Raw genomic sequence first — 22,471 nt, 5'->3', positions numbered from 1 at the left:
ATTTGTTATCATAAGATAATCACAGAGATAAAATAATCATTTGCGCAAAAGCGTAGGGTAGGTAGGTTCGAGCTGATGTAGCGCATGCTTTGAGCTCTTGAAAAATTTATTTTATCATTTGCGAAGGTAGCATTTGGGTAGGTAGCTGATGTAACGCATGTTTTGAGCCCTAGAACTGTTTAAATCTTTTATGTGGAAAATATAAAAGGGATAAAGATCCTTTTGTTTACAAATGTATTTCTGGGAAAAATTAAATAATAACAAAGAATAAAGATCCTTTTTTTACAAATGTATTTACTACATATGTAATAATTGTGGCATACATTTTACATACCAATTAAAATAATAAATTTAAAATTTATTAAATTTAAGATTTCGCTTATTCCCAACCCAATTTGCACAATTTTTTTGTAAATTAACAATATTAAACTAAATATTAATTTTTTGAAAAAATGTTATTCTGAAAATGTACTGTATTTTTATATTATAACACAACCGTCTTAATATTCGCTCTTCTAATTTTCATATTACCGAAATGAAAATGCCGTCGGCATATGTGCAAATGGGATATGTTGCCTCTTCGAAATTTTCATAGAAATGAAAACTGCGCTGTCAAACTGCTGAAGTGACAGCTTATAGCTTACGATATATGGCATACGAATTAGTTTGTGATATATTGTAAGCTATAAGCAATGTGGAGTCTCCACAGGCAATAGGCACGGCAATACAGTTAGCAAGACATAGATTTTATCCTGTCGAGATGCCCCGTAAAGAGATGCCCAACTATCCTGTTACTGGAAATGTGAGAACCACTCACCTATCGAACTTTGACAATTAACTGGTTTGGGTAGGTTTTGACTTTTTGCAATTGGAATGACTGGAACGGCCAGATTGAAATCAGAGATAATATTCCTGTTGAAATTTTACCAAAAATATACATACTTATGTATGTGAACGGGGGTATTTGTTGCCGCCGTTCAAGATCGCTAATAAAAAATGTAAGACAATGAAAATCAAAGAAAATGCAAAATCTAAATAGTATATTTCATGAAACGTTTTACTATTTGATGCATAGTAGAATTAATTTTCAATTAAAAATGATTAAAAACATTTAATAATTGAGAACTAATAGGCTTGGTTCACCTTTTTAAGTAAAAATTAGTACGAAAATGGATACGAATTAAAAGATTTGAGAAGAATATATGCTTTATACCTTCAAAGTAAATTACATGAAGCGTCGATGCAGGAGCTCTATGTTTTAAGTTCTCTGGTTGAATCTATATTAAACGTTCTCTGCTTTGACTAACTGGTTTTAGCCAATTGGAATGTCAGATTGAAATCAGAGATAATATCTGTTGAAATTTTACCAAAAATATACATACTTATGTATTCTAATAAAAAATGTAAGATGAGCATAAAATCTTTTCCTCCAAAGAAACGCACGTGGGAGACATTGTCAGACAATTACAATCCCCTCTCATTGAAAATCGACGTTTTCAATCAATTTTCAATTCTTAAGTTTCGTGTAACCTGGTCGGCCAATGAAATACCTAGTAGTATTGATGCAAAGGATCTTAACCTTTATGGCGACTTGGCTTGTATAAAAAGTGAGGCAAATGATAAAATTCAAAACAATACAAATGACGTCGAAATGCCATTCAATGGCAATGTCAATCAATATACATATGTATGTATGTATAAATATAGGCACGCATGTAAATCATAATAATAATCATGTAAAAATCAACGGTGCTATAAGTGATATTGTGCCAGTATCAGCAAAAGTAGAAAAAATACAAATAGTTATATTGTAACAATACACGACAACAAACGGAGTACACACAGGAGGTCATATGTCCATGGTGTGGTTTGGATTGCTTGCATCTATATGCGCTGCTTAATGCGTGTCATGCGTATTGATGTGACCATAAACGATTCTTATGATGGTTCGTATGTGACAAATTTACTAGTCTGCCGCCGGCGCAGACAGAAAACCTGCCTAGATGAGTTTCTAGTGTTGGACGAGGACGATTTAAGCAATCAGCGTTCTTACATTACAGCCATAATAGCGGCGTTATCTAGTATTTTTGGATTGAGTGTTCATAATTAATTACTTTCTTCTAAAGAGTATACCACCACACGGGGACCTGTTTACCTGTACATCCAAAGGAACTTGATATCGATTCAGAGGGTGAATGTGACCCACTGTGGTTACGGCAGTGAACGATACAAATTATTAATGAAATATCCGATGTAAATGAGGAGAAAATGAATTGAATAAGCTTTGGATAATAAAGAATTGTTATGTAGGCCACTAGCTTACAAAATGAGGCTTGCAGCCCAAAGATTTTCCAGTCAGCCGATTGAACACAATTAGTGCTTTAGTCGCCTTGACCAAAGACATGTCAACATGCTGCTTCCACCGCAGAGTGGAATCCAGCGTGAGACCAAGATAAGTGTACGGTTCCTGAGGTCGGGCAGAGACCTACGTCTCGTGAACGAGGCGATGGTGGTCTTAGAATGATGATGTTCAACTCAACCCTACTGCACTACCCTTTTGCCAAGTTTAAACTTCACTGTACTAAGTCACACATAGTGTCCTCAAATTAACCTCTGGCTATAATAACAATGTCATCTGCGTATCTTTGGCAGAGGTTCCCATTCTCAATTAGCAATACTAGTAGATCATCCACACTCCTTACCAAATTAAAAAAAAATCGTAATATCTGTGATGATCTCTACAAGTGACAAACTGGGAAGCAAGAGTTCTTTTTAGTTTTGTGATCTGCTGAATATTAGGTGACTTTATTTGTTTTAATAGTAGACGAAACGTACCAAATGTGTTATTACTACTGGAATATTAGAGGCAACCCATATCGTACGGCGTATGTTTAGTGAAATATTTAGGATTATACAATGATTTCGCCATTCTTTCAGACTAGATGAGCAAACAACAATTTGCAAGTACTAATATTGAAAATTTTGGAATTCTCAAATAATCAACTGACAATTTAGTTTTTACTATTAATCTTGATGAGTTATGTATTTCCTATAGATCCTCTGAAATTGTTTTTATAAATAATTGTGCCCTCTATATATTCTTATTTCATTGCTACTGCTACTTGATATTGCTGTTGCAACTTTTGTACTGTCTCCCGATGTTTTGTCATATCTTTTTCCATATTCTCCAATGTATCGTTTGAACTTTTCAGTTCTTTCGAAATATATTCAATTCGCTTGCCAACATTTTGACGTGATTCCTCCAGATCCTGCTTTACTAAAACGGGTCCATACAACTTGTACACTTTATTATCGGGACCGAGTATATTCAATTCGTCCAACACACATTTATTCTCATTTAATTGAGATTCAAGGAGTGTACGCTGCTTTACCAATTTCACACACGCTAAAAGAGAAAAAAAAAAAAAACGATTCTTACCCATTTAAAAACATGATAGTACATAAGAATGTAAACATACATATGTATATGCACATTTATTTTGTTTTACTGCGAATAAGTAACCGCAATTCGACCGACTAAGACTTACTTTTTTGTAGATTTTGATAAGCTTCGAGCTCTGATTGCAATTTCTTCACCAATGCAGTGCTGTTTTTATCCATTTTTAAGAAATATTCCAGAAATATTGAATTAATATTTATAATTTTTAAAACAGTTGCAGATCAAATGACAAATCCAAATCATGGATAAATGTTCAAGTAACACCACATGAGTTTATGCGGCGAATTTTAATATAACTGTCAAAGAGAAAAGCGAATTCAAAGACAGGTAACAAATTATAGAATTGCCAAGTTTGGAAATAGCAATTAAAATATATCTTTACTCCAAATTCTTAATTAGTTTTTCGATTCAGAAACCGTCTAATACATTTTTGTTTAATAGATTTTATATATATTTTTAGTATGATTGCACGCACATTGCATGTGCCTAACGATTAATTCGTACGTGCATTGATTTTTGTTTTATTTATTCATTGGGAATGGAAGTTAAAACGAAGAAGATGAAGCTGATGAAGAGGAAGAGTGTGTACGCCTTATGTGTGAAAATTTCGCGCCGATATCTTTTCATTTACAATAGGGAACTGTGAAAAACTCTTGCACATTAAAACTTTTATATCTTCACGGGAAATTAGTATAAATTTGTAGTTTTAATGTTCTAAATAAAGTAAATTGAGTGTATATATAAAGGACAATTAAAAAGTGGAGTGTGTTTTGGGGCGTCTTTTGCTACCACAAGCTTAGCGTCGAAAACGACGAGACAGTGAAGCAGCAGAAAATTAAATTGTGGTTGAACACGCAGTGCTCATACTACGGAGACGGTGATTATTCAGTAAACATTTTAATAAATACAATGGCTCCGGCGAAAAAACGCGAAAAGGATAATGCATTAGCAGCGCCGGCAGCTGCTATAAGTAATGTTGCAAACGGAAGTGTCAACTCTGTTAATGGTGGTGGGGTATCTTCGGCAACAGCTGCTGCTGCATCTGCAGTCACTGCAAGTACTGCATCTATAAACGTTGATAATGTGAAACTCAATGGACATCAGCAAGAGCAGGAACTTTTTCTACAAGCTTTTGAGAGTAAGTTCACTAAATGCAAATAAAAAGTATTAATTAAATCTAAATATAAAATCTTTGTTTAGAACCTACCCAGATATATAGGTTTTTACGCAATCGTCATGGCACCAGTGTATGTAACTTTATAATGTCTTTCATTGTTGTGTCGATAACTTTTATGTTTTTTTTTTAATAATTTCAGCCTATATTTTTGAATCGAACACTTAGTTATATGAAGGATCGCATGTCGCGAAACAATAAAAAACGCACAACATTTAAAGTTAATTCAATATTACAGCAAATAACACAAAAAGCAGAGATAGACTCAAATAAATATTTGAATATTATTTACAATGGGTTATTTGATAAAAGTAGTTGCAGCGATCAATGGTGGAATGCGGGAGAGTCGGTTAGTGTAGAAGCTACTCTTTACAAGATAACAAAAAATAAACGAAAAGATAGCACCTCAGACTTTCAGGAAGTGATGGTAAATATATCCTAACAGTATAAATATATTAGCTTATGTTATGATTTTTAATGTTTACATTTTATTCTAGAGTTACAGTTCAGATGTTGAATACAATCCAGATCATGATATTAGTCGCTTCTCAACTATCAGTATTCCGGTACAATCAATGCGTCCTCTTGGCGATCAACACACAATATATAAACTATTGTTTCGTATTAAAGTCTTACCAAAATGTGATAAAAATGCAATTGATGAAAACACTGAGAATTGCGGTAAGTGAAATAAGTAGATATATGAATATTTAAATTGAAAAAAGTATTTAGGCATTACAATGTTATGAGTATACTGTAATTAAAAATTTGTTGTTCAATTTAATATAGAGACACCTTGCAAACGAGGAAAAATTAGTACGAAAATCTATGGATGCGAATTGATAGTATTTGAGAAGAATATATGCTTTATACCTGAAGGTGATTACGAAGCGGCGATGCAGGAGCTCAATTCGATGAGCATAAAATCTTTTTCTCCAAAAAAACGAACGTGGGAGACATTGCCAGACAATTACATTCCACTCTCGTTGAAATTCGACGTTTTCAATCAATTTCCAACTCTTAAGTTTCGTCTAACCTGGTCGGCCAATGAAGTGCCTAGTAGTATTGATGCAAAGGATTTTAACCTTTATGGCGACTTGGCTTTTATAAAAAATGAGGCAAATGATAAAATACAAAACAATCCAAATGAGGTCGAAATGCCATTCAATAGCAATGCCAATCAAACTAAAAATATAGGCACGCATGTAAATCATAATAATAATTGTGTTAAAACCAACGGTGCCAAAAGTGGTATTGTGCCAGTATCAGCAAAAGTAGAAAAAATACAAATAGTTTATAATTTTTTATATAGTAACAATACACGACAACAAACGGAGTACACACAGGAGGTCATATGTCCATGGTGTGGTTTGGATTGCTTGCGTTTGTATGCGCTGCTTAAGCATTTGAAATTATGTCATGCTCGCTTCAATTTCACATATCAACCGGCAGGGAATGGCGCACGTATTGACGTGACCATAAACGATTCTTATGATGGTTCGTATGCGGGATCACCGTACGATTTGGCTGGTCCGTCAGGTTGTTCCTTTGCGCGAACATGTGGTCCAGTGCGTCGTACAACTGTGACAAATTTACTAGTCTGCCGCCCGCGTAGACAGAAAACCTGCCTAGACGAGTTTCTAGTGTTGGACGAGGACGATTTAAGCAATCAGCGTCCTTACATTACAGGCCATAATAGGTGAGATCTTGTATTTTTGTGTTGAGTATTCATAATAAATTACTTTCTTCTAAAGACTATACCACCACACGGAGACCTGTTTACCTGTACATCCCAAGGAACTTGATATCGATTCAGAAGGTGAAAGTGACCCACTATGGTTACGGCAGAAAACGATACAAATGATTGATGAATTCTCCGATGTAAATGAGGGCGAAAAAGAATTGATGAAGCTTTGGAATTTACATGTAATGAAGCATGGTTATGTTGGCGACTGTCAATTGCCACTAGCTTGCGAAATGTTCTTAGACTCGAATGGATATGAGATTATACGTAAAAATCTATATCGCAATTTCATTTTACATATGTGTTCACTATTCGATTATGGGCTAGTTTCACCAGAGACAGTCTACAAAACTGTACAGAAGCTACAGGGTATGTTAAGTAAATATCCCGAGGGACAAGAGCTGATGTCCAAACAGCGTGAAGCTCAATTGAAATACTGGCTTGATGTGGGCATACATAAACAAGATGAACAGAAACTTAAATCACCACAAAAGCAAACACTAAAGCCTACGAATATATCTGAAGTGTTAGGAACAGCTGACAATGATGTCTGTGGTACAAGCAGTGTCAGTAAAAATACGGAAAACAAACCAATGCAACCACCAACAAAGCGTTCAGCTACAGCCGTTAAACGTGCCAGTCTGCATCTACAAAACGGTAACGGCAACAGCACTTCTGATAAATTGATAAATGGTTGCGGTAGTAAAGGAGTTGCAAAAAAGACTGCATCTCAAGCTGTTGACGATCAAGAGCCTCCCGCCAATACCAGCGCAAATAGTGGCAGTGCTAAAATGCCCAGCGATAAACGTGAGCGTCGTGGTGAGGCTTGCAGTAATAGTAGACGAAGTAGCACTGCGTCAGCGGCTGTAACGCTAACCACAATTGACCGCGATGAAAATAATGAGAGCAAAGATGCGCAAAACCTTGAGCGCCCACATCGTGGTGGAAGCGTATCAACAAATAGTACCACAACTGCCGAATCGCGTACACAAACAAGTAAAAGACGACTGTCTGTAAAAGGTGAGTTTTAGGTTTAAATATTTTTTGTTATATATGTATATACATATATACATATATGTATGTATACACGTTGTGTCCAAAAAATCGAACGTTTTGAATATAGAATAAACAATGCACAATATATTATCTTTGAAAGGTATTATTTATCAAGAATAGGTATAATTATACTTAATACAAATTTTGGAGCCCATGGATAGATTTGCTTGTGTCATATATAGAAATATTCTTCCCAACTCTGTTACCAGAATGGCTTGGCTACATCATAAAATGGTGTTTTAATGTTGGTTTTTCAGTTTTGGTTGTAGAAAACAGTAAGATTGTGATATTCGTTTAATTTAGTTTAAATTCTCAAAATAGTGCGTTTACTTGTATTTAATCGTTCAGCCAACATTCTTGTAGTAAAATTTTCATCAATACCAATAATTTCTTCTACTTTTTCCACCAATTCAGAACGATTACTAATTTATGGTCAACCTTTTGTTCGTCAATGTACTTCTCATTATTTTGAAGTCGTATAAACGACGCATAAACTTGGGTACTATTGTCACGAGTATAATCATCACCGTAAACTTTTTTCATCAATACGTATGTCTGAGCGATTATTGTTTTTTAAGTTTAAAGCCAAATTTCATACCTGTTCTTCGTAAAATGGAAGAATTGCTCACTTTTTCTTTTACTGAAATGGATGTAAAAAGATCAATGTAACTTTTTAAAAATGTACTTTTCATAGATAACGAGGGTTTTCACAAGTCTCATAAAGTTAGAAGTTATAACGATTCGAAAACATAGCATTGAGAATTGTAAATGTGTAAACTAATTTTTGTATGAAATCCAACAACAATTTTTTTAAACAAGTGTGAAAATTTATAATTTTACGATGCTTTACGACGGGTTGTGAGTACCCCAAATGTTGCATGTTGTATGTTTTAAATATAAAGTTCGGTAAATTTTGGTACACACCGTGTAATAATTGCGATAGTTAGTTTCATTGTCTTACAAGAAAAAAGTACGCATACGACTTTGATATTGCCAGCTAGTTATCACAATATAGACCAGTAACTTTTAATTTATTAAGATTTACAACAACATAACTTGATTATTGCATTTTTTTTTTATAAATTGACGTTTGTTTTTATATTAAACACGTATCTATTTTCATATAACTGTAATGAAAATATGCTGAAATAAAAATAGTGGTGCGCATTTTTTTGTTGTAAATATTTTTATTTTAAGCAATTTTTATTATAAACATGTCTTAATTATTACTTCTAAATAACATTTATTAATATGAATATGCAAACTCATTATGGTTACATTGCATCATAAAACGTCATTCGCATCGAGTTTATACATATATTAAGGATCAGTGCTAGTTCTAGTATCAAAATGGATATCATACGATCGCAGCGTTTTAAAACCTTTAAAATTCTATCCCCATTCCTGTCTACATCAATAAAGCGGAACATCTTCAAATTATATATCATATATTATTTGCACTCATATATTGATGTATAAATATCTATTTATGCTATTTAACATAAAATATTTTATTTTAAATTTTCTATAACCTGTTTTTCTGGTGGTTACTTGTTCTGCTATTGTGTTTAATCATAAATTCTGATTTTGATATTACCATTTATATTCTGACTCTAACTCTTAATATAAATTAATAACAGCCGATCACATTACGCTCATTTTCTATCAGTCAATCACCACTTCACACCATGCCACATAAGTCCATACAACATTACCCACTCACCACTTAGCGCTGCTGCCTTAAAAGATTAATAAACAAAAAATTAAATATCTAAATAATATTTTTTTTAAACGATATCGTGCGCGTTTCTTTCTTTTGGTATTTTTCTCTTTTTCTCTCTCTCTATCTTATAAATGTTTGCAGTTATTGAAGATGTGGAAGGAGGAGGCAATGGCGGTGAATGTGGATATATTGGCGCAGATAATAATAGGGAAGCGTTCGAAGCGAATAATAATGCTAGTGACGTCTGTGATGCTACTGTTAGCAATATACCGCAAACTGTCTTCCAAAGTGAATTGACACAAACTCCTGTTAAATGTAAAATAAATAATTTATCATATGATGATGCCGATGATAATGATGATGAGGTTGCAGACGATGCAAGTCACTTAAATACTGACACAACTGAACGTGATGTTCATGCTGTTGATGATGGTAAAGATATTGACGATTATCTTACTGCCGAATTACGTGCTGATGTGACAACAGCGTCCACTATAACATCAGATGCTACAGTAGCCACAACTACTGAAGCGGATAACGTTCTATAGGAAAATGTATTGGATAATGTATTACTATAAATGCATTTGTTATACATATACACTCAAACCTCATTACAAGAGTGAATTTGTACTTACATTATAATACATAAGTGCAATTGGTATTGTTTTGATTTAGGAAATGCTAGCATATAATATGTATGCGTATGCGTGAAATGTTCTACAGAACATTCTGAAGAACTTTGTCTAAGAGGCTACAGGTTTAAAACTGGTTTCGGATGAGCGAATTTTATCTTTTAGGGATTAAACAAATTTCTTTGTCAGTTTTTGAAATATTCGAATGAAACCTGGAACATATTTGCATTTTGATATTATGTATATTGATTATTTGCCGGAATCGGGATTAGCTTTACAAATGTGTGGGGGTTCATTGTCTGTCCCATTGTGAGCTGTAGGGCGGCTGCAAAAGCGTTGGGATGGCGGCTTGGTTAGTTAGCTGTTCACAAGAAAGTCGGTGTGAGCCAGGACGTAGTCGTGGTGCAACTTCCAATTCATCAGCGACCTCTTTCCGGCCCTCCCAAAAAGGACTTGGCGCATTTTACGTCGAGATCTTAAATTGAAAGCGTACAAAATACAGCTTGTACAAGAACTGCAGCTGCTCAACCTTCCCAAGCAACATCGCTTCACTCTATAGGCTGAGTTCTAAGAATATCCGACTATTTGATGCCTGAAATTGAAGCTCGTGATCTCGGCGACATTTCGTTTTAACAAGACGATGCCATTTCCTACACAACGCATCAATGAATGTTTTTATTGAGAGAACACCTCGGTGAGCAGATAATTTTACGTTTTGGGCCGGTCGTTTGGCCATCAAGATCTTGTGATATCACCCCGTTAGACTTTTTCCTGTAAGGATATGTAAAGTCTAAAGTTTTGCGGACAATCTCACTTAGATTCAGGTCTTGGAGCAAAACATCACGCGTGTCATTCTCCAGTTACCAGTCGAAATGTTCGAACGAGTCATTGAAAATTGGACTTAAAAGGTGGACCATCTGAGACGTAGTTGCAGCTAAGATTTGAAAAAGATAATCTTATAAAAATGAATGCCAAAGAATGTTCTTCCGAATGATAATAAACATTCCCTATTAAATTTGAAGTTTCTATGTTTTTTTTGTTTAAAAAAGTAGGAAACCTCGAAATGGATCACCCTTTACTTGTCCAATTTTCTTTATTTTTACTATAATTGTTGAACATGATTAGGTAACAGTTTTGCAAAATTACGTGCTCTTAGCTTTTTAATTAAAGACAGGATACCGGAAAAATAAAAATAATCGGTTGCATGGGAGATAGGTGATATAATTTTCCGATCTGCCCGATCAAAATCGGTTTTAGACTCGTAGTCTCTTATACAAAATTGTTCAGAATGAACCGAAGAATATTTCCCGCAAACACGATTTTTCAGTTGCTATGTCGCCCAGTATCTATAAATACATATACATACATATAGTTATATATGTATATACCTTTCGCGAAAGGTGACAGTTAAACTTGAACAAATATGCTAAAGCCATTGAAGAATATATTTAAAATATTGTATAATTTCAAGCTAATATTGACACGGATTTGTTTAAACTTATTTTTATTGTAAAAAGAGCAATGAATAAGTAGGCTTTTTGCAGACAGAACTCATACTAAAGATTTTTACGTAAGCTTGGGATTTGAAACGTAGGTTGCCTTTTTTTGTTACGGGATTTGATGACACTAGTGTTACAATCTGGAAAGTCACAATTTTATGGTAAAGTTTGACATTTTTGATCGTATGCAGAACGTTTTGGCATACGAGCGCTATTTGTGTTGTTTACAGTAACTTAAAATATTCTCCTTGACCAAAAAATGGAATTAAATCGCGAACATTTTCGCACGATTATTTTTAACAACCAATATTACGTCGGTCATGTGATCTATCGTCAGATTGACACGACTATGGGCATTAGTAGGACTAATCACATCACATCGTGACAAGTGATGAATCGTGGACTTATGCGTACTATCCCGAAAGTAAACAGCAGTAGACTGTAATGATGTTCCAAGATGAGCCGAATCCAACAAAACTTTTTCGCGAACGAAGCACTTCCAAACAAAGAGTTGCCAGTTTTTTTGGGGGGAAAACCTGGACATATCGCAACCATATCACTGGAAAAACGCAGACCAGTATATTCTGAGTGGTATACACAACCATTTGTTTGCCAGTTGTCTTTCAAGAAATCAGGAAAACCAACCGCCGAAGACGGGTTACTCTTCTCGACGACAATGCCATCTCCTCTCACATATTGAAGCATTTCAGAGCACTTAAAACGTCGATTTTATAAATCATCTTCCATATAGTCCTGACTTGGCACCGAATGATTTCCTTTTATTCCCGTTCGTAAAAAATAAACTAAAGTCAACGTTTTCCGTCACCTGAAGAGGCGGTTGATGCATTCAAAAAGCATGTTTTGGAGGTATCTCAATTTTATAGATTTTCACTCTTCGGAATCCTGTGGGTTTAGGAAAAAGAAAAGATAACACAAGAAAAAACTTCCGCTGCATAGAATCTGTAAAACCTTATTTTAGCATAGAATAAAAGGATATACAAATATCTTTATCTTGATTTTGATCGGCCGGTTTCTATGACAAAAATATGCTGTAGTAGTCCGATCTGAAGAATTTGCTCGCGTATTGTAAAAAATTTGTTCATACAAGAACTTGTTTGTGATCGGGTTTTGTATGACAGCTATATGCTATAAAAGACCGAAATCGGCGAAAAAAAAAACAAATTAATATCTTCATAGGGAAAAAAGAACGCATGTAAAATTTCTGATCGATATCTAAAAAAGTGAGAAAGCTGACTACATCAAACACTTGAACACCACAGCAGATTACACATTTAATAAAAAATATTTTAGTATTCTAGCAACTTAGTAATGTTTTTGGTAGACTGGTTTAACCCCTTTAAAAGTGTTTCAGCTGCGTTAGTAAAGTGAATTGTAATTTATTTTTTAAGTTCGGCAGAATTATTCACGCATTGTTTATTTTTGATATTTTTGAATAAGAAAGTAGATTTTTCATTGTACTTAATACATTAAGGCCAATATAGACCTCATTGATTGCCAACTTCGGAAATGTTCTATGCTGGAACAATAACACCAAACTCTACAAAGCAAAATATTTTGAATTAAATTGAAAATCTAACATATTTTTTATTAACCTCAGCAATCACGTAGACGACTTGTACAAATATATACATACATACATATGTAACTTAATTTTAATTTCCTATATTTATACTGCACATACAAGTTCACATATTCTGTCTTATAATTAAAATGCATAAATATCAAAGGTCTTAAGGTTAGGAGAATTTTAAGTAAGCTCCCATTGCCTTGACAACATTTATATTTTCATATTTAGCTGTTTTTTGGTTTCATAATTTTTTCTTAAAGGTGAAGATTGTTACCGGCAATAATTTAACACCTGGTGTGACAACCTAAACAAAGGCAATTTTTACCTAAAAAAAACTACTAAAGGTATATTTATACATATTTTAAGAATACTCAGTAAAATTGGGTAAGGGAGGGATAAGTTCGGGTGTAACCGAACAATTTAAACTCTCTCAAAGGTCAAAACCGAAAAAAAAAATATCTTCAGGTGAAGGCAAAACTTTTTCTTAAAGAATGTTGCAAAAAAATTCAACAATTCATTATATGTACATATATTACAGGTCGTAGACTCACTTAACTTTATTATTTTATTTTGCTTTATATCCGGAATATTAGACCTTAGACCACAGTCTACGCCGATTTCATTCATATTGTGCTAAACTATGTTATGTTTATGAAAACATTGACCATATGTACATACATATATTGACTAACATAAACGGCTTAATCCGCCATAAAGTCGAAAATGATGATATCTAGTGTATTTGAGCTAGAAGAAAGTTTTGAAGATGTGTTATGTATATATATACACTTGTGCTCATACTTGTATAATTAGGTCACGCCACTAATAGATAAAAGTTTCTTCCAAACAGACATATTAATATTTTATGTGTTATTTTCCCATAAAGAATATTTGTTGCGAGGTTTTCATACAGGAACGGCTCTTTTTATAATGCGCCAGATATTTTCTATGGATTTTGCTATTAGGTCCGGACTTTGAGCTGGCCAATCCAGAATCATAATAATTTTGGCTACTTAACCAAGTTTTAATGACTCGTGAGCAGTGCTTGGGGTTGTTATCGTGTTGGAAATTCCAAGCCAACTGTAAATTGTCCACATAGCCACCGTCTAAATTGTTCTCCAATATGTACTTGTTCATTTCACCGATAATTTTCCCGTTTATTTTAACAAACCGACCAACACCTGAAGACGTGAAGCAACCCTATACCATCACCTATGACTCACCATGTTTCACATGTTTTTATTGTACTTGTGGGTTAAGTTCTTGCTAAGGGGGTCACCTTAAAAAAGGGTTTTCATAATTACCGAATACTTTAAATTAGGATTAGTCACTCCAAACTACCAAATTCCAGCATTTAAAGTCCTTCCAGAGATGGTATTTAGCACACGCTTTTCGTTTTTCAATATTTTTTTTCGAAACATTAGGTTTTCGTTTTGCTAAGCGACCATTCAATGAATTTTCTCCTCCGCTCCTCTAATTGAGCCCTTATTTCTGTTGAAGTTAAAAAAGGATCAGCCTAACCAGGGTATTATCGTTAGAACGGGTGACCTATTTTGGCTTTCAGTAAAAATTAACAATATTGACCTAAAGTGTGGCGAGAAATATTAAATTTATCCTTTTCAAACAAAATGACTTAATTATGTGTGCAAAGTTTTACTGGAAAGAAATACAAAATTGTTAAAACCCCCGAAATGAAAATACTTAATTGCGATGGAAATTGCCAACGTTTATACGATAACGGAACATGCCATATATTAAGGCTGTAACATAAAAAAATATATATTTTTTTTAATATTGTAAAAAAGTACTGAATGACTTAATTATATGAGCTCAAATGTATATAAATTATATGATACCTACCAGTACTAAGCCGTGTGTAAAAAGTTTCATCACGATATCTCAATTTTTGCTTAAGTTATCGTTTGCACGCACAGGCGGACTGCCTCTCGGATTTCAACTCTCGCTAAATTAAAAATATTTCTAATTTTGCCGACGACAGTGAAGAGGACAGTAGAGAGGTATGATGCCATTAATATGTAAAATGTAAAATTATTCAAAGCTCTAACAAACCTGACGTTAATTAAAAAAACTCTGCTATATGTATCATTTGTAAAAACAATTTATAATTTAAAACAAATAAATTTACCTATTTACTTATTTTTTGCATACAAAAATTCACTTTGAACAAAATATTAAAATTTTATAGAAGTGAAAGGTATTAGTATGGCAACAACAAAATTGTGTACATACAAATGGACAGCTGTATTGTTTTGTGTACAAGCTGGCCACTGTTATGTCGCTGCCTTCTTACAAATGTTCATGTAGCAGGCTTCACGATGCCATTTAAAGTTCGCATCATTTCCTCTGAGTAAATATTGCAGCAAATTTAAAAACATGATGTTACAAGAAATACTCGTTGCAACATACATACATACATATGTACTTTAGACGCTTGTAATTCAAAATTTAATTAAAAACATTTAAAATGTTCCCGGTTACGGATTATAGAGCAATTCAGCACTTTAAGGGGCTATACCAGTGTGACGCATGAAAAATTAGGCGATTTTCGTGAATTTTTTTTAAAAGAAAGTACTAGATTGAATGTTTCGACGTTCTATGGACGTAATAAAGTATATTTTTAGCTATATTAAAAAAAAAAAAATTTTACAAAAATATTGAAAAATAACGGAGTAATGTGCTGTCTGCGGAAGTGCCAAAAAAAAGTGCCTCAACTGCTGGCATGATTCCGGTCGATTGAGTAGCTGAAACAAAAAAATTCAAAATGTTTATTAAACTTAAATATATTTTCTATACAATGGACTATGATCTTTGAAAAATATCAAAAATTAAGAAAATGGCGCCATTTGAAAAAAAAAATCGTTTTTTTTTACGAAAAAAATTGTCGTTTTTTTAATGCCAAATTGACAATTTTCAGCCAATCAAAAAGATCGTAGTCTATTGTATAGCAAATGTATTCAACTATATCCAGTTTTAATTTGAAGTCGATCGGTTAATTTCTCGTTGAGTTATAATGTCAGCAAATTTGAAAAATGTCGTTTCGAGAAAAACGCGTTTAAAGTTTCACTTATATATGTTTGCACCTCTGAGCGGTCGCTATTTAGAACGCTGCCATTCAAAAACTATTTAAAATACGACCTCGCCGATTTCACAGGATATTTTTGAATATATAAGCTATCGAAACAAGCAAAAAAAAAAATTTTTTTTTGAAAGTGTCACACTGGTATAGCCCCTTAATACAGTCGCAAGTCTCTATTTAAATTAGGACAAGGACTTTGCAAATCAGTAATGCTTCATTTAGTCGATTCCGTAGTGAAAACGTATTTGTAGTTGTTTTCTCTTAAACGAATTTAAACAATGTTACCATCGTTCAATTTGTATACATCTTTTTTCACACATCTAGCTTTTTAGTTATAAATTTTCATAGTGTAAAACATCAAAACTTAAATCCTATTATTAAAAAAAATGTACCTATTTATTAATAACCGGATCGACTGCACTTTTGATTTAGTTTAAGAATATTTCAAATAAAATTAAGTATATTTTTTATTACCACAAAATATCGAAACTGTCAACTCTGCGTTTAAGAGAGCAAACTCGTTTATTCGGAAAAAATTCAATTTCCTCAAGTATGCACGTTACGGACGGTAGAAGCGGTGGTGTGTTTTTATTTATTGAAACAGCAACAATGAGAACAATAACAACATCGTTGTCACTACGGAAGGGCGGAACGGCTATGGTTAAGTGAAGTTTAAGGGACAATCACAAAAATCTCTCAATTGATCAACTGTATATTTCGTTATTTAGAGATGTAATGAAAGAAAATAAACACGTCGAAAACGAATATGAAATTTTCTAAAACGCTGCCAAAAAGCATAATTACCAATAAAAATAAACTGTTGGCTTTGAATAACAATAGTTACAAACTTTATTTGGAACTTATACGTTTTTGAGCTGCTTACAAAATATAAAAACCGATATTCGATTATTATCTATGCCGCTGTCTATAAGTGAAGTGTTAGTATATTTAAAATGGAAAACAAGAAACTTTATTAGTTTTGTGACTAAACAGTAGAGAATTACTAGAATATTACGAATAGTAACTGGTCACAAATTTAGAATGTCTCAAATAGTGACTAGATACTGTCTACAGAATTCGGCTATTAAAAAAATGTTTGCACTAGGCAATGTATCTGATTTAGCCAATTGCGATTATGGTATACGCATTAGAATAAATTATAGTGGTGATGAGCGGATTTTAGATGAACTGCATACTCCACCACTTTGAAAATCGTTTAGAATACCAATGGAACATTTGTTGTCTTGAAAGTCGCGCTTACGTTTCAATTTTTAGTGGAGCGTTATTAAAGTTTTGCCATTGTTCAATATTATTACTGCAACAAAAACAAACCCAATCAACACTTGTTTTAATCATTTTCTAAACAACTCTCCGTGAAAGTGAGTTTGGAAGATAATATTTAATTCAAGCTCTATTAGTATTTACATATATTTACCTTTGTGTATGTTTTAAAGAAAATAGTTGATTACTATCAGTCTTAATGAAGCATATACATATATACAGTAGGTAGAAAAAATAAGTTATCAAAACAGCCAGCGCTGTTTGAAACGCTCTATACTTTTTCGCTTAATTGCATATAATTTTTTTTTGTATATGTTCGGAAAGTACCGTTATCAAAGTACCGCAATTGATGATTTTAGTGGCAACCGCTTATCTGGTAAGAAATTTTGGTGGCCTTCTGTAGAAATGTTCAGTGATAAGGCGTGGAAAAAGTAAGTTATCAAGTGCAGTAATTAGTGTTTTTCATATTAAAACTTGAAAATAAATTACAAAAAAGCATTAAGCGTGCAAGAATTGTTTATTTTATAAATTTTGAAATTGAATTGGTAACTAAAGTTTTCGTTTTTTTTTAACTTTAATTTTTTGAAATATTAAGGCGATTTTTAACGGTGAATTAAAAACAAAATCTGAAAATGGTGAATTTTAAACAATTAACGAATGAGGAATGTTCAACCATAATTAATTTGCATAAAGATGGTCACACACAGCGTTATATTACTGAAAATTTTAATAAAAGCCAAGTCGCAATACGGAAAGTTATTATACAACAAAAAAAATCGAGTCATCAGGAAGAAGAAGCAAGGGCGCCCAAAAATAACAACAGGAGAGTTGATAAACGAATTTTGGATATTTCCAATTCTGATCCCTTCAAATCAGTTTCAAAAATTCGCGCATAGCTTACAAAAGAAGCCATGAATGGTCCCTCAGTGCACACTGTTCGTAACAGATTGCACCAAACCAATATTCACAGCCGCATTGCAAGAAAGTTACTCTACCTAAATGAGGCAAATAAAAAAAACGACAAGCATTTTATAAAGATCACATATTAAAATCTTAAAAATTTTGGCATAAAGTGCTGTGGACTGATGAATCGATGATTTGTCTATTTATTCCCACGGTATGGTTTACGTTTGGTGCTCACCCGAACAAGTACTATCATACAGGTGCACTCTACCCACAGTTAAGTCGGTGAAAAAGGGTTTAATGGTTTGGGCATGCTTATCTGCGAATGGCCCTGGCAATATTGTAATCCTGGAAGGAAAAATTACTGCTCCAGTTTATTTAAATATTTTAAAGGAGCACGCCATTCCCGAGGATCACCGACTAATTGGCCGGATATCCTTCTTTAACAGGACAACGCGCCCATTCATACTGCAAAAATCATCACAGAACACCTACAAAATGAAAATGTGAATGTATTGAAATGACCTCCTCAAAGCCCTAACTTGTCACCAATTGAAAAAGCTTTGGCAATCCTTAAGATGCGTATAACTGAGGAGAAACCCTAAAACCTGGTTGATAAGAAAAACTGCATCTATAAAATTTAGAATAATTTTCCTCAAAATTAGTGTTTGAAGCTTACCAACTTCATGAAATAACGATTGGATCAATTAGCAAGACGTAATTTTGAACATTGTGGATATTAAACAATTTGATAACTTATTTTTTCTACATGCAATTTACTGTATCTGTGTATGTTTTCCTTTTATAAAAGCAGTGAACTTCTCTTTTGTTTTATAATTACTTTAACTAGATACTTTGAAATATGGTCTCAATAAAAAAAAAAAAATTTCGTTTGAAAAATATAAACTTTTAAATTTTATTCACTTCGCTGATTTATTATTCACTTTGATAACTTACTTTTTCTACCTACTGTATGTATGTGACCTGGTCTACGGAAAGGGGGCTTAGGTGTCAAAAAATCAATGAGATAACGAGAAACTGACGAAACGAGTTGTTTATTTTTAACAGCTGTTTCCCAGAAAACTAGTTTTCGCACGTTAGCTCCCTTTTCGTAGACCAGGTCACACATATGTATGTATGTATGTACAGCTGCGAGATTTTTAATAGCAGTGCCCACCCCATGTTTCGAAAACTGTTGGTACATATTTTACATTACAAAATTGGTACTTCGTATTCATTGGGGGTTTTACCACAACGTCAAGAAAAGTTTGTGCACACAATAAATTTAAGTTAAGTTGATATTTTATTTATTAAAATTTTTTTTTTGAACCAAGTACATAAATTAATGGAGCAAAAAAATAGCAGTATTTCAGTTTATTATAACTAAGAGGTAATTACGGCAAAAATAAATGGTAATTGATATTTAATTTTATTGATCACATTAATATTTAGTTGCATTGCTATTATTTTTTATGACTGCAACACATCTGTCCTTCATGGAGTCCACAAGGCGACGACATCTTTCCAATGGAATGTTATACCATGCCTTTTGAACTACTTGCCACAAATCCTTGTTTTTTGTTGGTTTTTCATCCCAAACGGCTTTCTTTAGATCAGTCCATAAGTTCTCAATTGGATTGAGGTCTGGCGATTGAGCTGGCCACTCCATAACCTCAATCCTATTCTCTCGAAACCATTCTTTTGCCACTTTACTAGTATGTTTTGGATCATTGTCTTGTTGCATGATCCATTTCAGTGGCATACTGTCTTCGGCATAAGGAAGCATGTTAGTTTGCAAAATATTCACATACAGGTATTGATCCATTATTTTTTCAATGAGCCGTATCGGACCAACACCATGATAGGAAAAACATGCCCATACCATAATAGATGATCCACCATGTTTAAGGGTTTTCCTTGTATACCTTGGATCATATTCTTTATTAGGCGGACGTCTCACATATTCCCTTGATCCTTTCCCACCATAAAGAACCATTTTGCTTTCATCGGTCCAAAGAATATTTCGCCACTTTTGGAGTGGCCACAACAAGTGATCGTGTGCAAACTTTAGTCTTTTGTCAATGTGATTTTTTTTCAAAAGAGGAACTTTGCGGGGGCTCCGAGCATACAAATTATTATCTCTTAAACATCGTCTGACTGTATGGACTCCGCATGGCAGATTTAACTCATCTTTAATTTGTGTAGCTGCCTTTGATGGATTGGCTCTGCTAGTCCTCACTATGCGTTTCACCAGGGATGCTGATAAAATCCTTTTACGCCCACGTGTTTCAGATGATTTTTGGTATTTAAGAGCATTGAAAATCATTTTTGCGGAACAACATAGTAATTTCTGTACTTCTTTATAAGTTTTACCTGCACTTATCAGATTTTTTATCAAATTGCGTTTCTCCGTGCTGCAATGATTTCCACGACCCACTTTAGATAAATAAATTGCGTGAACACAATAATTAATTTCTTATTATATTGTAAATGATAATATTACTTACTTTTAAAAATCGTATATATTAAATTTTCAATTATATTCAGAGAACAATTAAACGCTGCTATTAATGTGCTCGCCATACAAACCACTTAGCGTCAGTGAAATTAAAATATCAAAATATGATGCCAACCTACCGTTATTCGAACATGACTAACTGCGAATACTAGTGTTAGTAAACGCTTTAGCAAAAAGAAAAAATGAAAACACTTAAAAATAGTAAAACTACAGTGGTAGATAGTATGTCCTTCAAGGGACTGCTATTATTTTTCTCGCAACTGTATATATATATATATATATATATACATATATATTTTTAGGTAATAACACTTGTAGTAATTATATATAATATATTTTTCAGAGAAAATGCTAATTTTGAACTTATTTATTCATATACACAAGCGTTACGTAGACATTCTACTTACGTTGATCATATAGTTTTATGAATAGCAAATACATATATAATTTAATTGCTAAATTCGGCTAACCGCTTGCAATTTTTTGTTTTGACTTCTTCTCACTTCATCATTTGGAAATATAAACATAACTAAATTCAGATGCATCACAACCCGCCTGCAAACGCAGCCGCAATTCTGAAGGTCACAACAGTGGAAGTGGTAGTGGGATAGGCGGTACAACCACCCGCACAACTGCTCAGCGCCAATCGGTGGAAGGTGTCCCTCCTACCAACAGCAGCAGCGGTAAGCAAACCAACGCCATCTGCACTACGACAGCCAATAGTTTGACAACAACACTGCCAAAACGTTTGGTCACTAGACGTCAATCCATAGCTAGCACTACGAATACCAATCATAATAACAACAATAATGCCACCGAACCAACATTGTCAAAGTCTTCTGCCAAAAATACAAATATCATTTCTACAACAACATCCGCTAATGTCACACATCATTCATTGCGTACACGCCTCTCGGTGCCATTAACGAAAGTGGATAAACGCTAAACAACGAAAAAGTGAAATTCAAAGGGATAGTTGTGTTAGTTTTTTTTTCTTAAATGGGAAAAATAACGGCAACGTCAGCGACGTTACACAGGTTATTTAAAATATTATTCGTTACATTTATGTTAAGTTTTTATAATTTTTATAATTTTTAAATATTGCTTTTAATCTTTTTTGTTTTATCAGAGCATACTTAAACAAAATTTTAATATTAGTAGCTGCGTATACCATATATTTACTTATTTGACTGTCTATAACTACATATGATCATTCACTACATATTCAAAAAACTGACTTTTACACTTTAGAAATTACCTTTAAAAAATGTTTTGTTTATTTTTACAATAATTCCTACTTTAATTTTACGACATTCTTACATATATGTATATCTATATCCTATTATTACATTTTTTCGAATTTGAATTCATTAACTTGTAATTCACGGTTTTATGTTCTCAACGAACCGCACTTAATACAACTGTAGCATAGGTTGCTATACGAATAATAATAGATAATTACAGCAGTACAGCAGTACAACAGATGTGGCATAATTGCTGATATCCAGCTGATGAGCAGACAAAACTATAGTGTCGCCGATTATTTGTATCTATTGTAAGTGTTCAAATTCACGCAAACAAATTTGCAACACTGCTGTCGTGATTGCCATCTGGAACGCACCCATAGCACAAAAATGATAGAATACACGAATACGACAATGATTTAACCCTACTTTTTTGGTTTACGATATGACAATATTACAAACACAAATTGTACTATGTTGCCATGTTGTGACGTAATTCTTTAGAAGAATAAGCATAGCGCAGTATGTAAATTGTAAACAAAAACGTAAATA

At 33.4% G+C, this 22,471-nt stretch overlaps 2 protein-coding genes across 4 annotated transcripts; one reads left to right on the top strand and one right to left on the bottom strand.

Annotated features, from left to right (window-relative positions):
* Nucleotides 1–3,010: 3,010 nt before the first annotated feature.
* LOC126762000 (probable prefoldin subunit 6) lies at nucleotides 3,011–3,737 on the bottom strand. Its single transcript, XM_050478461.1, has 2 exons — nucleotides 3,549–3,737; nucleotides 3,011–3,406 (listed from the first exon to the last, which is right to left on the bottom strand). Exons 1-2 carry the CDS (start codon nucleotides 3,619–3,621, stop codon nucleotides 3,102–3,104), a joined length of 378 nt encoding a protein of 125 aa, XP_050334418.1. The 5' UTR covers nucleotides 3,622–3,737; the 3' UTR covers nucleotides 3,011–3,101.
* Nucleotides 3,738–4,043: 306 nt separating this feature from the next.
* LOC126761994 (polycomb protein Su(z)12) lies at nucleotides 4,044–22,155 on the top strand. Of its 3 annotated transcripts, XM_050478454.1 has the most exons (8): nucleotides 4,044–4,598; nucleotides 4,661–4,707; nucleotides 4,777–5,061; nucleotides 5,132–5,315; nucleotides 5,424–6,333; nucleotides 6,389–7,398; nucleotides 9,299–9,472; nucleotides 9,530–11,270. In XM_050478454.1, the coding sequence occupies exons 1-8, from the start codon at nucleotides 4,370–4,372 to the stop codon at nucleotides 9,703–9,705; spliced, it is 3,015 nt and encodes a 1,004-aa protein (XP_050334411.1). In that variant the 5' UTR covers nucleotides 4,044–4,369; the 3' UTR covers nucleotides 9,706–11,270. The 3 variants fall into 3 exon arrangements, with proteins under 3 accessions (XP_050334411.1, XP_050334409.1, XP_050334410.1); XM_050478452.1 differs by having other exon boundaries at nucleotides 9,299–11,270; XM_050478453.1 differs by lacking the exons at nucleotides 9,299–9,472; nucleotides 9,530–11,270 and adding an exon at nucleotides 21,215–22,155 and having other exon boundaries at nucleotides 4,046–4,598.
* The last annotated feature ends 316 nt before the right edge of the window (nucleotides 22,156–22,471 follow it).

This window comes from Bactrocera neohumeralis, chromosome 6 (genome assembly GCF_024586455.1).
Source record: "Bactrocera neohumeralis isolate Rockhampton chromosome 6, APGP_CSIRO_Bneo_wtdbg2-racon-allhic-juicebox.fasta_v2, whole genome shotgun sequence".
NCBI lineage: Eukaryota > Metazoa > Arthropoda > Insecta > Diptera > Tephritidae > Bactrocera > Bactrocera neohumeralis.
This window is presented reverse-complemented; position numbering and strand designations above follow the sequence as displayed.